We start from the raw sequence: 15763 nt of genomic DNA, 5'->3' as shown, positions 1-15763 counted from the left end.
GGAGCTAGGAGCTGAGGGAGGGGAGTTCCTGTAGACGTTCCGGGGAGCCCGCCCTAGGTAAGCACCGCCCCGCACCCCAACCCCCAGCCCTGAGCCCTCCCCCAAACTCCTGTTGCTAGGAGCGAGACTGCCCCAGCAGCAGCCAGTGCAAATGGCCCAGGTGCTCAGGTGGCCCCCGGGCCAGGCACATCAGCTGCTGCAGAAGTCATGGAGGTCACAGAAAATCTGTGACAAACATGGAGCCTTATACAAGAACGAGGGATCACCCAATGAAATTAGTAGGCAGCAGTTTCAAAACAAACAAAAGGAAGTACTTCTTCACACAACACATAGCGAGTCTGTAGAACTCATTGCCATGAGATGTTGTGAAGGCCAAAACTAACTGGATTCAAAAAGGAATTAGATAAGTTAATGGAAGAAAAGTCCATCAATGGCTATTAGCCAAGATGGTCAGGGATGCACCCCCACTCTCTGGGTGTCCCGAAGCCTCTGACTGCCAGATGTGGGACTGGACAACAGGGGAGGGTTCACTTGATAATTGCCCTCTTCTGTACATTCCTGTTGAAGCATTTGGAACTGGCCATTGTTGGAAGACAGGATACTGGGCTAGATGGAGTATTGGTCTGACCCATTCTTAAGTTATGTACTTTATTTGAGGCTAAGAACAAGAAGATACTACAGCAGAATAAAGCACTGATAATTAGGTGTAACTTCTCCACTAAAAGATAAAATAGAGGTACAGACAAGGCATTGGTCAACAGCGAATGCTAAAAATCAATCCATGGCTTCCCTCTCAAAGTAACAATACAATATATAATGTACTTTGCACTTGACTTAAAAATGGCTGAAATACTGAAAAGTCCATTTTAAAATTTTTCTTTAACAAGAATAAAGAAGGGTTTCAACCATTTCAAGAAGGAAGCAAGTCTTTAGGAGGGATCTGAATAGAACAGAGACTGGGACCTGGCACAAAAGGATTAGGTAAGGTAAGGAGTTTTAGTGATCAATTGTAAAAAACCCACAAAACCTAAACCCACCCACTCACACGCTAAACATTGAAACTTACCTCATAGCTGATTTGACATTTATCCTCAAAACACTTTTCACTGTAATTTATTATTTCCTAAAAAGTAAGTAGAGTACAGTTCAATTTAGGTACCAGTGTAATAGGGGCCTTATAAACACCTAAAATATGTAGATAAAACACTTAGCAGATTTTTCAGGTAATATTTCCTTAATTCATAATACATACAGGCTGCCTTGATTCAGGAAAACATTTAACTCTCACTGATATCAATGGGAATAACGAACATATTCAACTACTTTCATGAATTGAGGCTTTAGAACCTGATTCTGCAGTCTGCATTCAAACAAAATTTCCACCGAGTTCCAATGGGAATTTTGTCTGAGAACTGCAGGATTTGGCCAATTCATTAACAGAAAGGGAATCCATATATAAAAAATTGCAGTATTTTCTAGTAAGGATGGACCAACCCTCCTTGAACTTTGAGGTGTGATTGGGTAGTTTCAACAACCCTCAAAAAATCAGGTTCCCTCTTGCACCACTTCATAGCTTCTCTCAAAAACATGGCTGAAAATAGGTACCCACTAGTTATCTTCCAACAACTGTGCATTTTGGGGCACAACTAAATGGGAGAAGGGATGAAATAACTATAAGGTGGATGAACAACTAATTGAAAGACGGTTCTCAAAGACTAGTTTATCAATGGTTTGCTGTCAAACTGGAGAGATTTATTTCGTAGAGTCCCACATGAGTCAGTCCTGGGTCTGGTACCTTTCAATATTTTCATTACTTGGATAATGGAGTGGAGAATATATTTATAAAACTTGTGTATGACACCGAGCTTGAAGGGGTTGTTAGGATTTTGGAGGAAAGGATTATAATTCAAAATGACCTTGACAAATTAGAGAATTCGTCTGAAATCCACAAGGTGAAATTCAATAAAGACAAGTATAAAGTACTACCTTAGGAAGGAAAAATCAAATGCACAACTACAAAATGGGGAATAATTGGCTAGGTGGTAGTACTGCTGAAAAAGATCTGGAGGTTAAAATGAACTGTGAATTGAACATGAGTCAACAATGTGATGCAGCTGCAAAAAAGGCTAATATAATTCAGGCATATATTAGCTGGAGTGTTGAATCTAAGACATGGGATGAACTATCCCACTGTATTTGGCACTCATGAGGCCTCAGCTGGAGTACTGTGTCCAATTCTGGGCTCCATATTTCAGCAAAGTGGTGGACAAATTGGAGAGTGCGCAGAGGATAGCAAAAATAAATAAATAAATAAATGGCTTAGAAAACTTGACCTTTGAGAAAAGTTTTTCTAAACTGGACATCTTTAGTCTTGAGAAAAGACTGAGGGGGACCTGCTAATAGTCTTCAAATATGTTAAGGGCTGTTATAAAAAGGAATGTGATCGTCTTCCACGTCCACTGGAAGAAGGATAAGTAGTAATAGCCTATTCTGAAGCAAGGGAAATTAAGGTTAGATATTAGGAAAATCTTTCTAACTATAAGGGTAGTTAAGCTGTGGAATAGGCTCTCAAGAGAGGTTGAGGCATCCCCATCATTAGAGGTTTTAAAGAAAAGGCTAGACAAATACCTATCTGGGTGGTCTAGATTTACTTGGTCTTGCCTCAGCACAGGGGACAGGACTTGACTTCTTGAAGTCCCTTCCAGCCCTACATTTCTATGATTCTCTGACAAAGTGCAGAACAGTGAGAATATAAAGTGGAGCAAAAACAAAGCATAGAAGAAAAATCTTGGCTTCCTCCCTCTTCATAAAGAGGAAATGTTATTCAGGATGAGGTGAGAAAAAGCCACTCCCCCTGAAGTTTCTGCCACTTCTAGAGAAACCAGATCAGAAGAAGCAGGGAGAGTTAGATATCTTACTGAAGAAGTGTCCTTAAAAATAATTTGAGAGAGTTTAAATGCTTTTCTGAAGTTAACTATTGTACCTTGGATGATAGTCCATAAAAAATGGTTACTTACCTCTCCTAACTGTTGTTTTTCGAGATGTGTTGCTCATGTCCATTCCAATAGGTGTGCGCATGTGCCGCGTGCATGATCGCCGGAAAGCTTTTCCCCTAGTGGTACCTGTCAGGTCAGCTGTGGAGACCCCCTACAGTGGCGCCTTTATGGTGGTGTATATATGTCCCTGCCGACCCGCCGCCTGCTCAGTTCCTTCTTGCCAGAATACTCCAACGGTGGGGAGGTGGCCACTGGGATTTGGAATGGACATGAGCAACACATCTCAAAGAACAACAGTTACGAGAGATAAGTAACCATTTTTTCTTCTTCGAGTGATTGCTCATGTGCATTCCAATAGGTGACTTCCCAGCAGTTACCCAGGGGGAGGGGTCGGAGTTCACCTGATCGCTGAGTGCAGGACTGCCCTACCAAAAACAGCATCATCCCTCGCCTGCTGGGTGATGACATAGTGTGAAGTGAAGGTGTAGACTGAAGACCAGGTTGCTGCCTTGCATATATCCTGGATAGGGACCTGCACCAGGAATGCTGCGGACGCCGCCTGCACGCTGGTAGAGTGCGCCATAAGTGGAGGGGCTGGAACTTTAGCCAGGTCATAGCAAGTCCTAATACACGACGTGATCCATGACAAGATGCACTGTGATGAGATCGGGAGCCCCCTCATTCTTTCTGTGATAGCAATAAAGAGCTGTGGTGATTTACGAAACGGCTTCATGTGTTCAATGTAAAATGCCAAGGCATATCTAACGTCCAAGGAATGGAACATGCGCTCCCTGTGGCATAGAGTTTAGGAAAGAACACAGGTAAAAATATACCTTGGTTCACATGAAACTGGGATACAACCTTAGGCAGGAACACAGAGTGAGGGTGTAGCTGCACCTTGTCCTTATAAAATACCGTATAAGGAGGTTCAGAGGTCAGTGCTCTGAGCTCGGATACCGTTCTAGCAGAGGTTATAGCTACCAGAAAGGCCACCTTCCAGGAGAGGTAGGACAGCGGGCAGGTAGCCCTGGGATCAAAGGGGGGCCCCATGAGTGAGGACAGGACCAGGTTGAGGTCCCACTGGGGAACAAGCCGTTGTACCGGGGGATAAAGTCTGTCCAGGCCCTTAAGAAACCTGCTCACCATGGGGTTACCGAAATGAAAGGTGAAAGGCCGAAATGGCCGCAAGGTGTGATATCGCTAACCCTTGGTGCTTGACATATAAAAGATAATCCAAAGTAATGAGAATTAGGGCTGATTGTGGCTCAGTTCCCCTTTGTCAAGACCAAATGGAGAAATGCTTCCACTTAGCCGGGTACGTGGCTCGAGTGGAGGATTTCCTACTTCCTAACAGGACCTCCCTCACTGAGTGAGAGTACTGAAGCTCAAGAGGGTTCAACCATGGAGCGTCCACACCATGAGGTGGAGGGACTCCAGGTTGGGGGGTTGCAGACAGCCGTGGTCCTGTCCTGTGTGATTACGGTTGGACAGAGAGGGAGCACTACAGGTCTGTCCACTGAGAGGTTCAGTAACATGGTGAACCAGTGCTGTCGAGGCCACACTGGCGCTATGAGGATCAAAGAACCCCTGTCCTGACGAGTCTTGAGAAGCACTCTGTGTATGAGGGGGAATGGCAGGAACGCGTACAACAGGTGATCCGTCCATGACAAGTGAAAGGCGTCCACGGTGGAGCCTGGGCTGTGGTTCAGGAAGGAGCAGAACCTCTGGCACTTCCTGTTGCCCCTCACTGTGAACAGGTACATGTAGGAAGAGCCCCACCTCTGGAAAAATCGAATGAGCCATGTCCGGTCTGAGGGACCACTTGTATCCATGGAACGAGCGACTGAGTCAGTTGGCCAGCTCGTTCTGCGCCCCCAGAAGGTGCGACGCCTGTAGGTGTATAGAATGGGCAATGCAAAAGTCCCACAGCATGAGGGCTTCCCGACACAGGGGAGAGGAGCGAGCACCACCCTGTTTGTTTATATAGAACATCGCTGCAGTATTGTCCATGAGTACTGATATGCACGTGCCCTGAAGGAGGGCCTGGACTGCTTGGCATGCCAGGCGAACCGCCCTCAACTCCCTTACATTGATGTTCAGGGATAGCCCTGTATGGGCCAGAGGCCCTGGGTTTTGATATTGCCCAGATGTGCTCCCCAACTGAGCACCAAGGCATCCGTGACCAGGGAGAGCATAGGTTGGGGCTTGGCAAAGGGTACTCCCGCACAAACCAGCAGTGGTTGCCACCACCAGTGGAGAGAGTTGAGAATCCGAGGCGGGAGGGTCACTATTGAGTCCAATGGGTCCCTGCCCAGTCTGTGCACTTGTGCTAACCATGCCTGGAGGGGCTGAAAGCGCAGCCTGGCGTACTGTACCACGTATGTACAGGCTGCCATGTGCCCCAATAGTTTCATACAATTTCTGGCCATGGTTGTGGGAAAGCGGAGTAGGGGCTTGATAATGTCCACGAGCGCTTGAAACGCAGTTCCGGAAAGAATGCCCTTGCGTGCGTGGAGTCCAAGAGAGTGCCGATGAACTCTACTCTTTGTGTGGGGGTCAATGTGGACTTGGGCTCGTTCAATATAAGTCCCAGCCTATGAAACGTAGCCTTGGCCAGGGACATGTGTTCTGCCACCCATGCTTTGGACTCGGCCTTGATGAGCCAGTTGTCCAGATACAGGAATACCTGCACCTGGTGCCTGCGGAGGAAGGCTGCCACGACCACCATACACTTGGTGAACACCCGGGGGGCCATTGAGAGGCCAAATGGGAACACCCTGAACGGGTAGTGGTGGCCACTGACCACGAATCTGACAAAGGGTCTGTGGGCTGGGATAATAGCAATGTGGAAGTACGCATCCTTCAAGTCGAGGGCGGCGTACCAGTCTCCCAGATCCATGGAGGGAATGTTGGTGGCCAGAGAGCCCATGCGAAACTTCACCTTGTTTATGAATGTGTTGCAGTCTCGTAGGTCCAGGATAGGCTGAAGCCCGTCCTTGGCCTTGGGGATGAGGAAATAGCGGGAGTAGAACCCCTTGCCCCTGAATTCCTGAGGAACCTCCTCTATTGCCCCTAGAGCTGGGAGCGATTGCACCTCCTGTAAAAGGAGCTGCTCGTGAGAGGGGTCCCTGAAGAGGGACAGGAGGGCTGGAGGGAATAAAATTGGATAGAATATCATGCCCCTACCATGCTGAGGACCCAGCGGTCTGACATGATCTGAGACCAAACATGGTAGAAGCGGGAGAGTCGATTCACAAAAGGGGGGGGGGGGGGAAATCCAAGATGGCGACTGGTGCGCCGTCCTCCGGCGCATCTTCAAAAGTTAGCCCACTGGCCCCAAGCCTATTTGGCTGAACCCTGGCCTTGGCCCGAGGAGGAGTGCGGTGGGCGCCTCCTACTATTCCTGCCCCTTCTCCTTGATGGATCTCATCTAGGAGGCCCAGGGTAGAAGCGGGACGGGGGCTGAGGTGTAAAGGGCTTTCTCTGAGGCGCTGGGGTGCGTAGCCCCTGAGACTTCAGAGTCACGCAAGAGTCCTTTAGGCTATGCAGGCCCGTGTCCTTGTTTTTAGCGAACAGGCTCTTGCAGTCAAAGGGGAGGTGCTGTATGGTATTCTGGACCTCCAGTGGGATACCCAAAACCTGGAGCCACACACTGCGCCTCATTGCAATGGCGGTGGCCATGGTTCGAGCCGCAGAGTCCGCCGCGTCCAGTGTTGCCTGGAGGGCGGTCCTAGACACCACTCTACCCCCTTCAAGGAGCGCACCAAACTCCTTGAGAGTCGGCTGGGATTAACTCCTGGAACTTAGCCAACAAACTCCAGGAATTAAAGGCGTATTGGCTAAGCACTGCCTACTGATTCGCTACTCGAAGCTGGAGCCCACCAGTCAAATAGACTTTACGGCCAAAGAGATCCAGCTTCTTGGTGTCCCGTGACTTAGGTGCAGGGCCTGGCTGTCCTTGCCACTCCTTGTGGTTTGCCGCAACCACCACCAGAGTCCCCGGCTGGGGGTGGGTAAAAAGGTGCTCATAGCCCTTTTGCGGCACAAAGTAGCGTCTCTTGACCCCCTTTAGCCATTGGTAGTATAGAGGCCAGGGTTTGCCAGAGCACCTTCATGGTGTTCTGAACTGTCCTTATGGGGGCAAGGCCACTCTAGAAGGACCCTCGGGAGTGAGGATGTCCACCATTGGATCCACATTCTCCATAACCTCCTCTGCCTGGAGGTTAAGGTTAACTGCCACCCTCCTGAGCAGGTCTTGGAAGCCTTTGGTGTCCAGTGGTGGTAGAGTGGTAGATGTGCCCACCACTGCCTCGTCCAGTGAAGCGGTTCCCGGGACGGGGTCTTCCGGCCCCTCTGGTTTTCTGGAGATCGGGTCAGGTACTTCGGAGCTCCCCACGACCAGAGGTTCAGGAGCCACCGACGTCGGTGGAGGAGGGACTGCGCTTGCCTGTGGCAGCTCAGTAGCCCTGTCTTGTATGGAATCCTCAGGGGCCCTAGGGGTGTAGCGTGCCAGCGATGTTGCTGATGGAGGGGCACGGGGGGGCCGACACTACAGATACCGGCCTGGATCCCTGAGCCTGGTGGTAGGGCCTAGGGGTCCAAAAGGGCCATTGTACTGGGCAATGCCACTAGGGTGGCCAAGTGATGGCTGGTGCCGGTTGTTCCGCTGGCCTACGGTGCTGGGACCGGGAGTGGCTGCTTCGGGAGACAGACGATTCGGCGTCCGACTCTGACGAGTATACTGTACCCGACCATGGGGGACCAGAGCCTGATGGTACCAGTGAGCTGTACTGGGGAGACGGAGATCGGTGCTGCAACATCATGGGCTTCCCCCGATGATGAATCAATGGCGGTGCTGCCATCGGTGCCGTGACGGATGTCGGAGCCGTCCGCAGTGCCGGGCTCGACGCCGCAGTTGTGCCGTCGCCGGTGCTACTGGTGGTGCCTGAGTTTGCGAAGCCAGGTACTGTGCCATCATGGCAATGAGGTCTCGAACTATCTCATGTGTGTCCGGAGTGGAAGGGAGGTCAAGCTCTTCCTCCAAATCGTCCCGGGTAGGGGAGTCCATTCTCACCGGATTCAATGGCTCTGCCACTGGGGCCGGAGTCAACGGCACCGATTCTTGAGCACCAGACCGAGGGTGTCCCGCCGGAGGATGCACCCCACTGGAATCCCCCCTCGGTTTCTTGACAAGGGAACGTCCCCTGTCTGGTTTCTTTTTCTTTATGCGGCACCAGGAACGTGAACAGTGACGCCTCATGGCACTGGCCTTATGGGCCGGGGAGCGGTGCTGGTGCTCGCTGGTGGAGTCCTTCCTCGATGCCAGGACATCCCACACCGAGGCCAGTGCGCTGCACACTGAGGATGCCAGTGTCGGCTCTGGCTGAAGGGCCGACTCCATCAGGAGGAGCTTTAGACGATAGTCCTGCTCCCTCTTAGTCTGGGATCTGAAGCTCCTGCAAATTGGGCACTTATCTGTTTGATGGCCCTCCCTGAGGCACTTGAGACAGGTGGCGTGAGGATCACTTGTGGACATAGGTTTTGCCCACCACTAGCACAGCTTAAACCCCTGCAACCGAGGCATGCCCTGGCGCCGGGGAGAGTAGAAGGGGGGGAAGCCCCCTGAAGTAAGCTAAACAGATCTACAACTATTAACAACTAACTAACGACTATTCACACAAAAACAAGGGAACCACTAGGTAAGGCATTTGCAGATACAAAAGACTGAGCTGTTCCAACGACCGTATTGGGCGGTAAGAAGGAACTGAGCAGGCGGTGGGTCGGCAGGGACATATATACACTGCCATAAAGGTGTCACTCTAGGGGTCTCCACAGCCTAACTGATGGGTACCACTCGGGGAAAAGCTTTCCGGCGATGGTGCACACAGCGCATGCACACACCTATTGGAATGCACATGAGCAATCACTCGAAGAAGAACTGTAAGTTTTATATCAGTTTAGAATAATAAATTCATTAATAAAATTTAAAATTAAGTAGCTATCATTTTCAGTACAGTTATCACTGTTGGATGAATTCAAGAGCGAAGAGTTTGCAATTCCCTAGGAATTTCCATGTCACTTTGGCAAGAAGTTGTACCTATGTTTTTTTCTACTTGCAAACTATGCCTTTGACATTGCTGATTTATACATTTTCAGACATTAGTAATATACAACAAAACAAAAAGGCATTAAAGTGTGACAAAGTATTAATGACAATAACCTGGGGGGAAGGTCACAACCACAAACTGATTAAATGTTTAATCTTTCAGAGCCACTAGAGCAGCAAAAGCAAAAAATAAATCTTACTTACCAGATTTGATATATCCGGACAATCTTCAAAAATGCAGTATTTGTGGTATGCCATAAAGGAAGAAAGTGACATCCCATCAAAATAAAGATTAACAGATACTTTGCCCCATGGATTATCTGGACGTTCCTGTTTGAATAAAACAAAGTAGACTACTGCCATAATGCACATAACATCATGGCTGAGATTTTGCCCACATAATAGTCATGAAAGAGGAAATGACTTACCTGTAACTGGCAGTTCTTCAATATACGTGGTCCCTATTTGTATTCCAAACTTGGGTGCACATGTGCGCCATACATTGAAGCAGGAAGTTTTCAGTAGCAGTGTCCACTGATGTGCATGTGCGTCATATGTTACCTCGTGCTCCAGGTGAGGTTAAGAGGCTATGCAGGGAGACGGTCCCTCAGTCACCCTCTTCGCACTGAGTAGCGCAGTCCGTACCAGAGGGGCAGTGAGTGGGTATTGGAATACAAATAGGGATCACACATCCAGTTACAGGTAAGTAACCTCCTCTTCTTCTTCTTCGAGTGATGGTTCCTATATGTATCCAAATGCAGGTGAGCATCAAGCAAAGATCAGCTTGGAGGCGGGTATGAGGACAAACGAGGTATCGCTGTCTGCAGGACAGCACAGCCCACAGCTGCATCTTCCGTCACTCCCTGGGCGATGGCACAGTAGATGGTGAAGATATGCAGAGAGCGTCAGGTTGCCACCCGGTATATGTGTTGCCAGGGGATGTCCACTAGGGAGGCGGAGGTAGCTGTACGTGAAGCAGTGGGCTGTAATCCTGACTACCTGTAGCACTCTATGATGCATGTAGAGATGCACTTTGATATGAGCTGTGAAGAAAGGGCTTGGCCTAGCAACCTTTCTGCAAGGGCTATGAAAAGGCATGGAGAGGTGCAAAAGACGCGGGTCCTGTCAAGGTAGAACACAAGTGCACAGCGGACATCCTATGAGTGCGGAGTCCTGCCTGTTGGAGTGAAGTATGGCTTAGGATGGAAGACCGGGAGATGGACTGACTGGTTGAGGTGGAACTCAGAGACCACTTTTGTGAAAAACATAGGGTAAAGATGCAACAAAACTTTTTATGGAAGTTTATGGGGGAGGTCAGCCATCATGGCTCCCAATTCGCTGACCTGCCTAGTGGAAGTGATGGCCAGGACAAATATGACCTTCATGGATAAGTGTTAGAGGAAACATGTGGCCAGGGGCTCGAAGGGAGGTCTGATGAGGGCAGAAAGTACAAGATTGAGGTTCCAGGGGGGAGTTGGTTTAAGGACTGGTGGGAAGTGTTCATCAGCCCTTTCAGAAAGCAGGTGGTGGAGGGGTGGGAAAACACCAAGTGGCCATCCATTGGTGGGAGGAAGGCACTAAATACCATAAAGTGGACTTGGACTGAGCTGAGGGAAAGGCCTGAAGTCTTTAAATCCAGGAAGTAGTCCAGGATGGTGGGGACGGAGACATCACTAAGGGGGAGATGCTGGCATTGCACCAAGGAGGTGAAATGCTTCAATTTCACAGCATAGTAAGCCTGTGTGGAAGCTCATCTAGGTGAACATGATTTGTCAGGGAAGAGTCAACATAGTTTTTGTAAAGGGAAATCATGCCTCACCAATCTATTAGAATTCTTTGAGGGGATCAACAAGCATATGGACATGGGGGATCCAGTGGATATAGTGTACTTACATTTTCAGAAAGCCTTTGATAAGCTCCCTCACAAAAGGGAAACAAAGAGTAGGAATAAATCACCAGGTCTCAGAATGGAGAGAAGTAAAAATTGGTGTCCCCCAGGGGTCTGGTTCTGGGACCAGTACTGTTCAACATATTTATAAACAATCTGGAAAAAAGGGTAAACAGGAGGTTGCAAAATTTGCAGATGACACAAAACTACTCAAGATAGTTAAGTGAAAAGCAGAATGTGAAGAGTTACAAAGGGATCTCACAAAACTGGGCGACTGGGCAACAAAATGGCAGATGAAATTCAATGTTGATAAATGCAAAGTAATAAACATTGGAAAACAATCCCAATTATACATATAAAATGATGGGGTCTAAATTAGCTGTTATCACTCAAGGAATAGATCTTGGAGTCATTGTGGATAGTTCTCTGGGAACACCCACTCAATATACAATGGCAGTCAAAAAAGCTAACAGAATGTTCGGAATCATTAGAAAAGCGACAGTAAGACAGAAAATATGTTGCCTCTATATAAATCCATGGTACGCCCACATCTTGAATACTGCATGAAGTGGTCACCCCATCTCACAAAAAGATATACTGGAATTGGAAAAGGTACAGAAAAGGGGAACAAAAATGATTAGGGGTATTGAACATCTTCCATATGAGGAGAGATTAATAAGACTGGGACTTTTCAGCTTGGGATTTGATAGAGGTCTATAAAAATCAAGACTGGTGTGGAGAAAGTAAATAAGGAAGTGTTATTTACTCCTCATAGCACAAGAACCTGGGGTCACCAAATGAAATTCATAGGCTGCAGGTTTAAAACAAACCAAAGGAATTACTTTTTCACACAAGGCACAGTCAACCTGTGGAACTCTTTGCCAGAGGATGTTGTAAAGGCCAAGACTATAACAGAGTTCAAAAAAGAACTAGATAAATTCATGGAGGATAGTGGTTACTAGCCAGGGTGGGCAGGGATGGTGTCCCTAGCCTCTGTTTGCCAGAAGCTGGGAATGGGCAACAGGGGATGGATCACTTGATCTCTACCTGTTCTCTTCATTCCCTCTAAAGTACCTGGCATTGGCCACTGTCGGAAGACAGGATACTGGACTAGATGGACCTTTGGTCTGATTCACTATGGCCATTCTTATGTTCTCGTCTGCTGATTAAGTAGGTAATGTACCGATGTCAAGCAGGCATTGTTTACATGCAAGTCCCATCCAAAAACCAGGCTGTGAGGTGAAGCGGGCCTGAGCTGGGATGTCAGACTCTGCCCTGGTGCTGGGTGAGGAGGTCTGGCAGTGTGAGGAAGTAGATTGAGGGGCGGGCGGAGAGTCTGAAAACCAGAAGTGTCAGAGCAAAACAGAGTTATCAGTAGGACTGTGGCTCAATTGCAACAGATCCTGCGCAGTATTTGGGAAAGGAGGGGAATGGGGGAAGGCATAGCAGAGACCGTCCCACCACAGAAGAAGGAGAACATTGCCTTGGGAATTGCGCTCCATGGTCCCCCAGGAGCAGTAGAGGGGAAACTTGCGGTTTTTGTGAGTGGTGAAGAAGTCCCAGTGAAGAGTGCCCCAGGCATGGCAGACGGAGTGGAGTGGTATGTGTAGCTCCCACTCTTAATTGAGGTACCAGGTCCATCCGAGTGTGTCCGAAGAGAGTTCTGCACTTGCAGGAGGTACGCTGCATGGAGGAGGTCATTGTGGTGGATACACCAGTTCCAGAAGCGGATGGACTCCGCACAAAGTGACTAGGACTTGGTGCCCTCCCGCCTGTTTACGTATGCCACCGCAGTGGTATTGTCAGAAAGGAGCTGAATGTGGAGAGCTCAGATAAGGGGCAGGAACATATGGCAGATGAGGCGAACCCCGCCTGCATCTCCAGGATATTGATGTGTATGTGGGCTTCATGCTGAATCCAAGCCCCTTGGGTGGCATGGCTGACCAGGTGGGCACCCCCAACTGGCTAGGGAGGTGGTTGGGAAAGGAGTGGCAAAGGAAGTACCTATCATCACTTGAAAGGGTTGGGCCACCATGTGAGGGAGGCCTGGACTGGATGTGAGACAATCAGTGTGGCGGCCATGTGGTCGAAGTGTGGTCTGCAGACTGATAGGAGCCACAGCAGTAGACAGCGCAAGTGCAGATGGCCATGCAGAGTCACATGGGTGCAGGCTGCCATATGCCCACGGAGAGAGAGACAGCGGCGCACCACTCTGGTGTGTGAGTTGTAGTGTAGGGCCATCAGGGCAGCGAAATATCCTGCCAGGAGAAAGACCTGAGTTGCTACAGAATCCAGGCATGCTCCGATTAAGTGGACTGTCTGCATCAAGATGAGCACAGATTTCTCCTCATTGAAACAGACATCAAGCCGACGAGAATGGTGAGAAGAGAGCGGAGAGGACGGATGATCAATGCCATCTTGGGGAGGGATGGTGCCACCAGAAGCCAGTCATCTAAGAAAGGGAACACGGAGTACCCCAGTAGTCTTAGTTGGAGCAGCCATGACCACGAAGACTTCGGTGAAGACTCTTGGGGCCATCACAGTGTCAAAGGGGAGAAGTCTGAACTGGTAGTGCTCGTCGCCCACGCGGAAGCAAAGAAGCCTGCGGTGGCCCAGATGGATGTCGATGTGGTAGTACACATCCTTCACGTCCAGAGCTATGCCTCCTGGAAAGGGAGGGGATGATGGAAGTGAGTGTCACTATACAGAACCTGGTTTTCCTGATATATATATTGAGTAGTTGGAGATCAAGTATAGGGCAGAGTCCTCCTCCCTTTTTCAGGTTGAGAAAGTACGGAGAGTAGAAGCCCTGGGGACTGGGGGCAGTGTCGTGCAGGCTCCTGATACCAAGAGTAGGTGACCTTGTATGGGGCATAGGGAGTGTGGCCGGAAAGGTGGTCTATGTTGCTTCTGACAGGGTGCCAAAGTGTATATGAACAGGTTAAAGAACAGGTTAAGGATTATTTAGAAAAGCTGGACATGCACAAGTCGATGGGGATGGATGCAATGCATCCTAGGGCGCTGAGAGAGTTGGCTGATGTGATTGCAAAGCCACTGGCCATTATCTTTGAAAACTCATGGCAATCGGCGGAGGTCCCGGACGATTGGAAAAAGGCAAATATAGTGCCTATCTTTAAAAAAAGGGAAGAAAGATAATACGGGGAACTACAGATCCATCAGCCTCGCCTCAGTCCCGGAAAAATTATGGAGCAGGTCCTCAAGGAATCCATTTAGCAGCACTTGGAGGAGAGAAAGGTGATTAGGAACAGGGAACATGGATTCACCAAGGGCAAGTCATGCCTGACCAACCTGATTGCCTTCTATGATGAAATAATTGGCTTTGTGGATATGGGGAAAGCGGTGGACGTGATATACCTTGACTTTAGCAAAGCTTTTGATACAGTCTCCCACAGTATTCTTGCCAGCAAGTTGAAGAAGTATGGATTGGAAGAATGGACTATAAGATGGATAGAAAGCTGGCTAGATCATCGGGCTCAACAGGTAGTGATGAACGGCTCAATGTCTAGTTGGCAGCCAGTATCAAGTGGAGTGCCCTAGGGGTTGGTCCAGGGGCTGGTTTTGTTCAGCATCTTCATTAATGATCTGGATGATGGGATGGATTGCACCCTCAGCAAGTTCACAGATGACACTAAGTTAGGGGGAGAGGTAGATACACCGGAGGGTAGGGATAAGGTCAAGGGTGACCTAGACAAATTGGAGGAATGCCCAAAAGAAATCTGATGGAGGTTCAACAAGGACAAGTGCAGAGTCCTGCACTTAGGACAGAAGAATCCCATGCACTGCTACAAGCTGGGGACCAACTGGCTAAGTGGCAGTTATACAGAAAGGACCTGGGAATTACAGTGGATGAGATGCTGGATATGAGTCAACAGTGTGCCCTTGTTGCCAAGAAGGCTAACGGCATATTGGGCTCCATTAGTAGGAGCACTGCCAGCAGATCAAGGTAAGTGATTACACTGCTCTACAGCCAAAATGCTTCTGAAATAAATGTAGTCAAACTTTACTAATTTTGGGTCACTGAGAACGAAAATGATGCTTAAAATTGTTGATTGGCTCTAGTTTTCAAGATATCCTATTGGGTCAGTATATACGACCCTTGACTTGGGAATGGCGGAGGATAAGTGAGTTATAAAGGGAAGGGATCTCAATTTAAACCAGAAATAACTAAAATACATCTTTGACTGGATCTATGAATAAATCTATGACTGGGTTTGGACAGTACTTGCTTTTTAGGCAAAACAATGAATGATGCAATCTGAAGCTGGTATTGCATCATACATGATATGAATTGCATCGTTATTCCTAGAAGTCATGGATGATGCAATCATAACGAAGCTTACATCACTCTGCTGAACAAATTGCCCTATATCAGCTCTAGAAATCATACAGTGTCGTGCTCTCTTATTTGTCAGTGTTTGATTTTGCAAAGGGATACATTTCTGTTTAGCCAAAGTGAGCAGAGATGCCTCGTACTTGTGTGAACAGTGCAGATAACTTCTGCTATGTTTGTGGTGAAGTGACTTTTGCATCACAAAAGCGCAGTATAACCACTATGGTTAAGAAAGCCTATCACCTTTACTTTGGCTGCAAAACTGGAGATCAGGACAAGAGGTGGGCCCCACACGTATGCTGCAACACTTGTGCAACAAATCTTCGCCAGTGGTTGAACAGGAAAAGGAAATCTATGCCTTTTGCAGTGCCAATGATTTGGAGAGAGCCAACAGATCATACCAGCAATTGTTACTTCTGCAT

General features: G+C 48.4%; 1 protein-coding gene across 1 annotated transcript in view; it reads right to left on the bottom strand.

Annotated features, from left to right (window-relative positions):
• RNF17 (ring finger protein 17) overlaps nt 1–15763 on the bottom strand; it is a 223743-nt gene that overhangs the window by 32724 nt on the left and 175256 nt on the right. Inside the window, exons 33-34 of the mRNA XM_026653404.1 lie at nt 9307–9432; nt 1067–1123 (exon numbers count right to left, since the gene is read on the bottom strand). Of these exons, the coding sequence (XP_026509189.1) occupies nt 1067–1123; nt 9307–9432 (183 nt within the window). The remainder of the gene's footprint in view (nt 1–1066; nt 1124–9306; nt 9433–15763) is intronic.

Source organism: Terrapene carolina, unplaced genomic scaffold, assembly GCF_002925995.2.
Source record: "Terrapene carolina triunguis isolate 2854851 unplaced genomic scaffold, T_m_triunguis-2.0 Scaffold138, whole genome shotgun sequence".
Lineage (NCBI taxonomy): Eukaryota > Metazoa > Chordata > Testudines > Emydidae > Terrapene > Terrapene triunguis.
The sequence above is the reverse complement of the archived record's forward strand: the minus strand, read 5'-3'. Positions and strand labels throughout refer to the sequence as shown.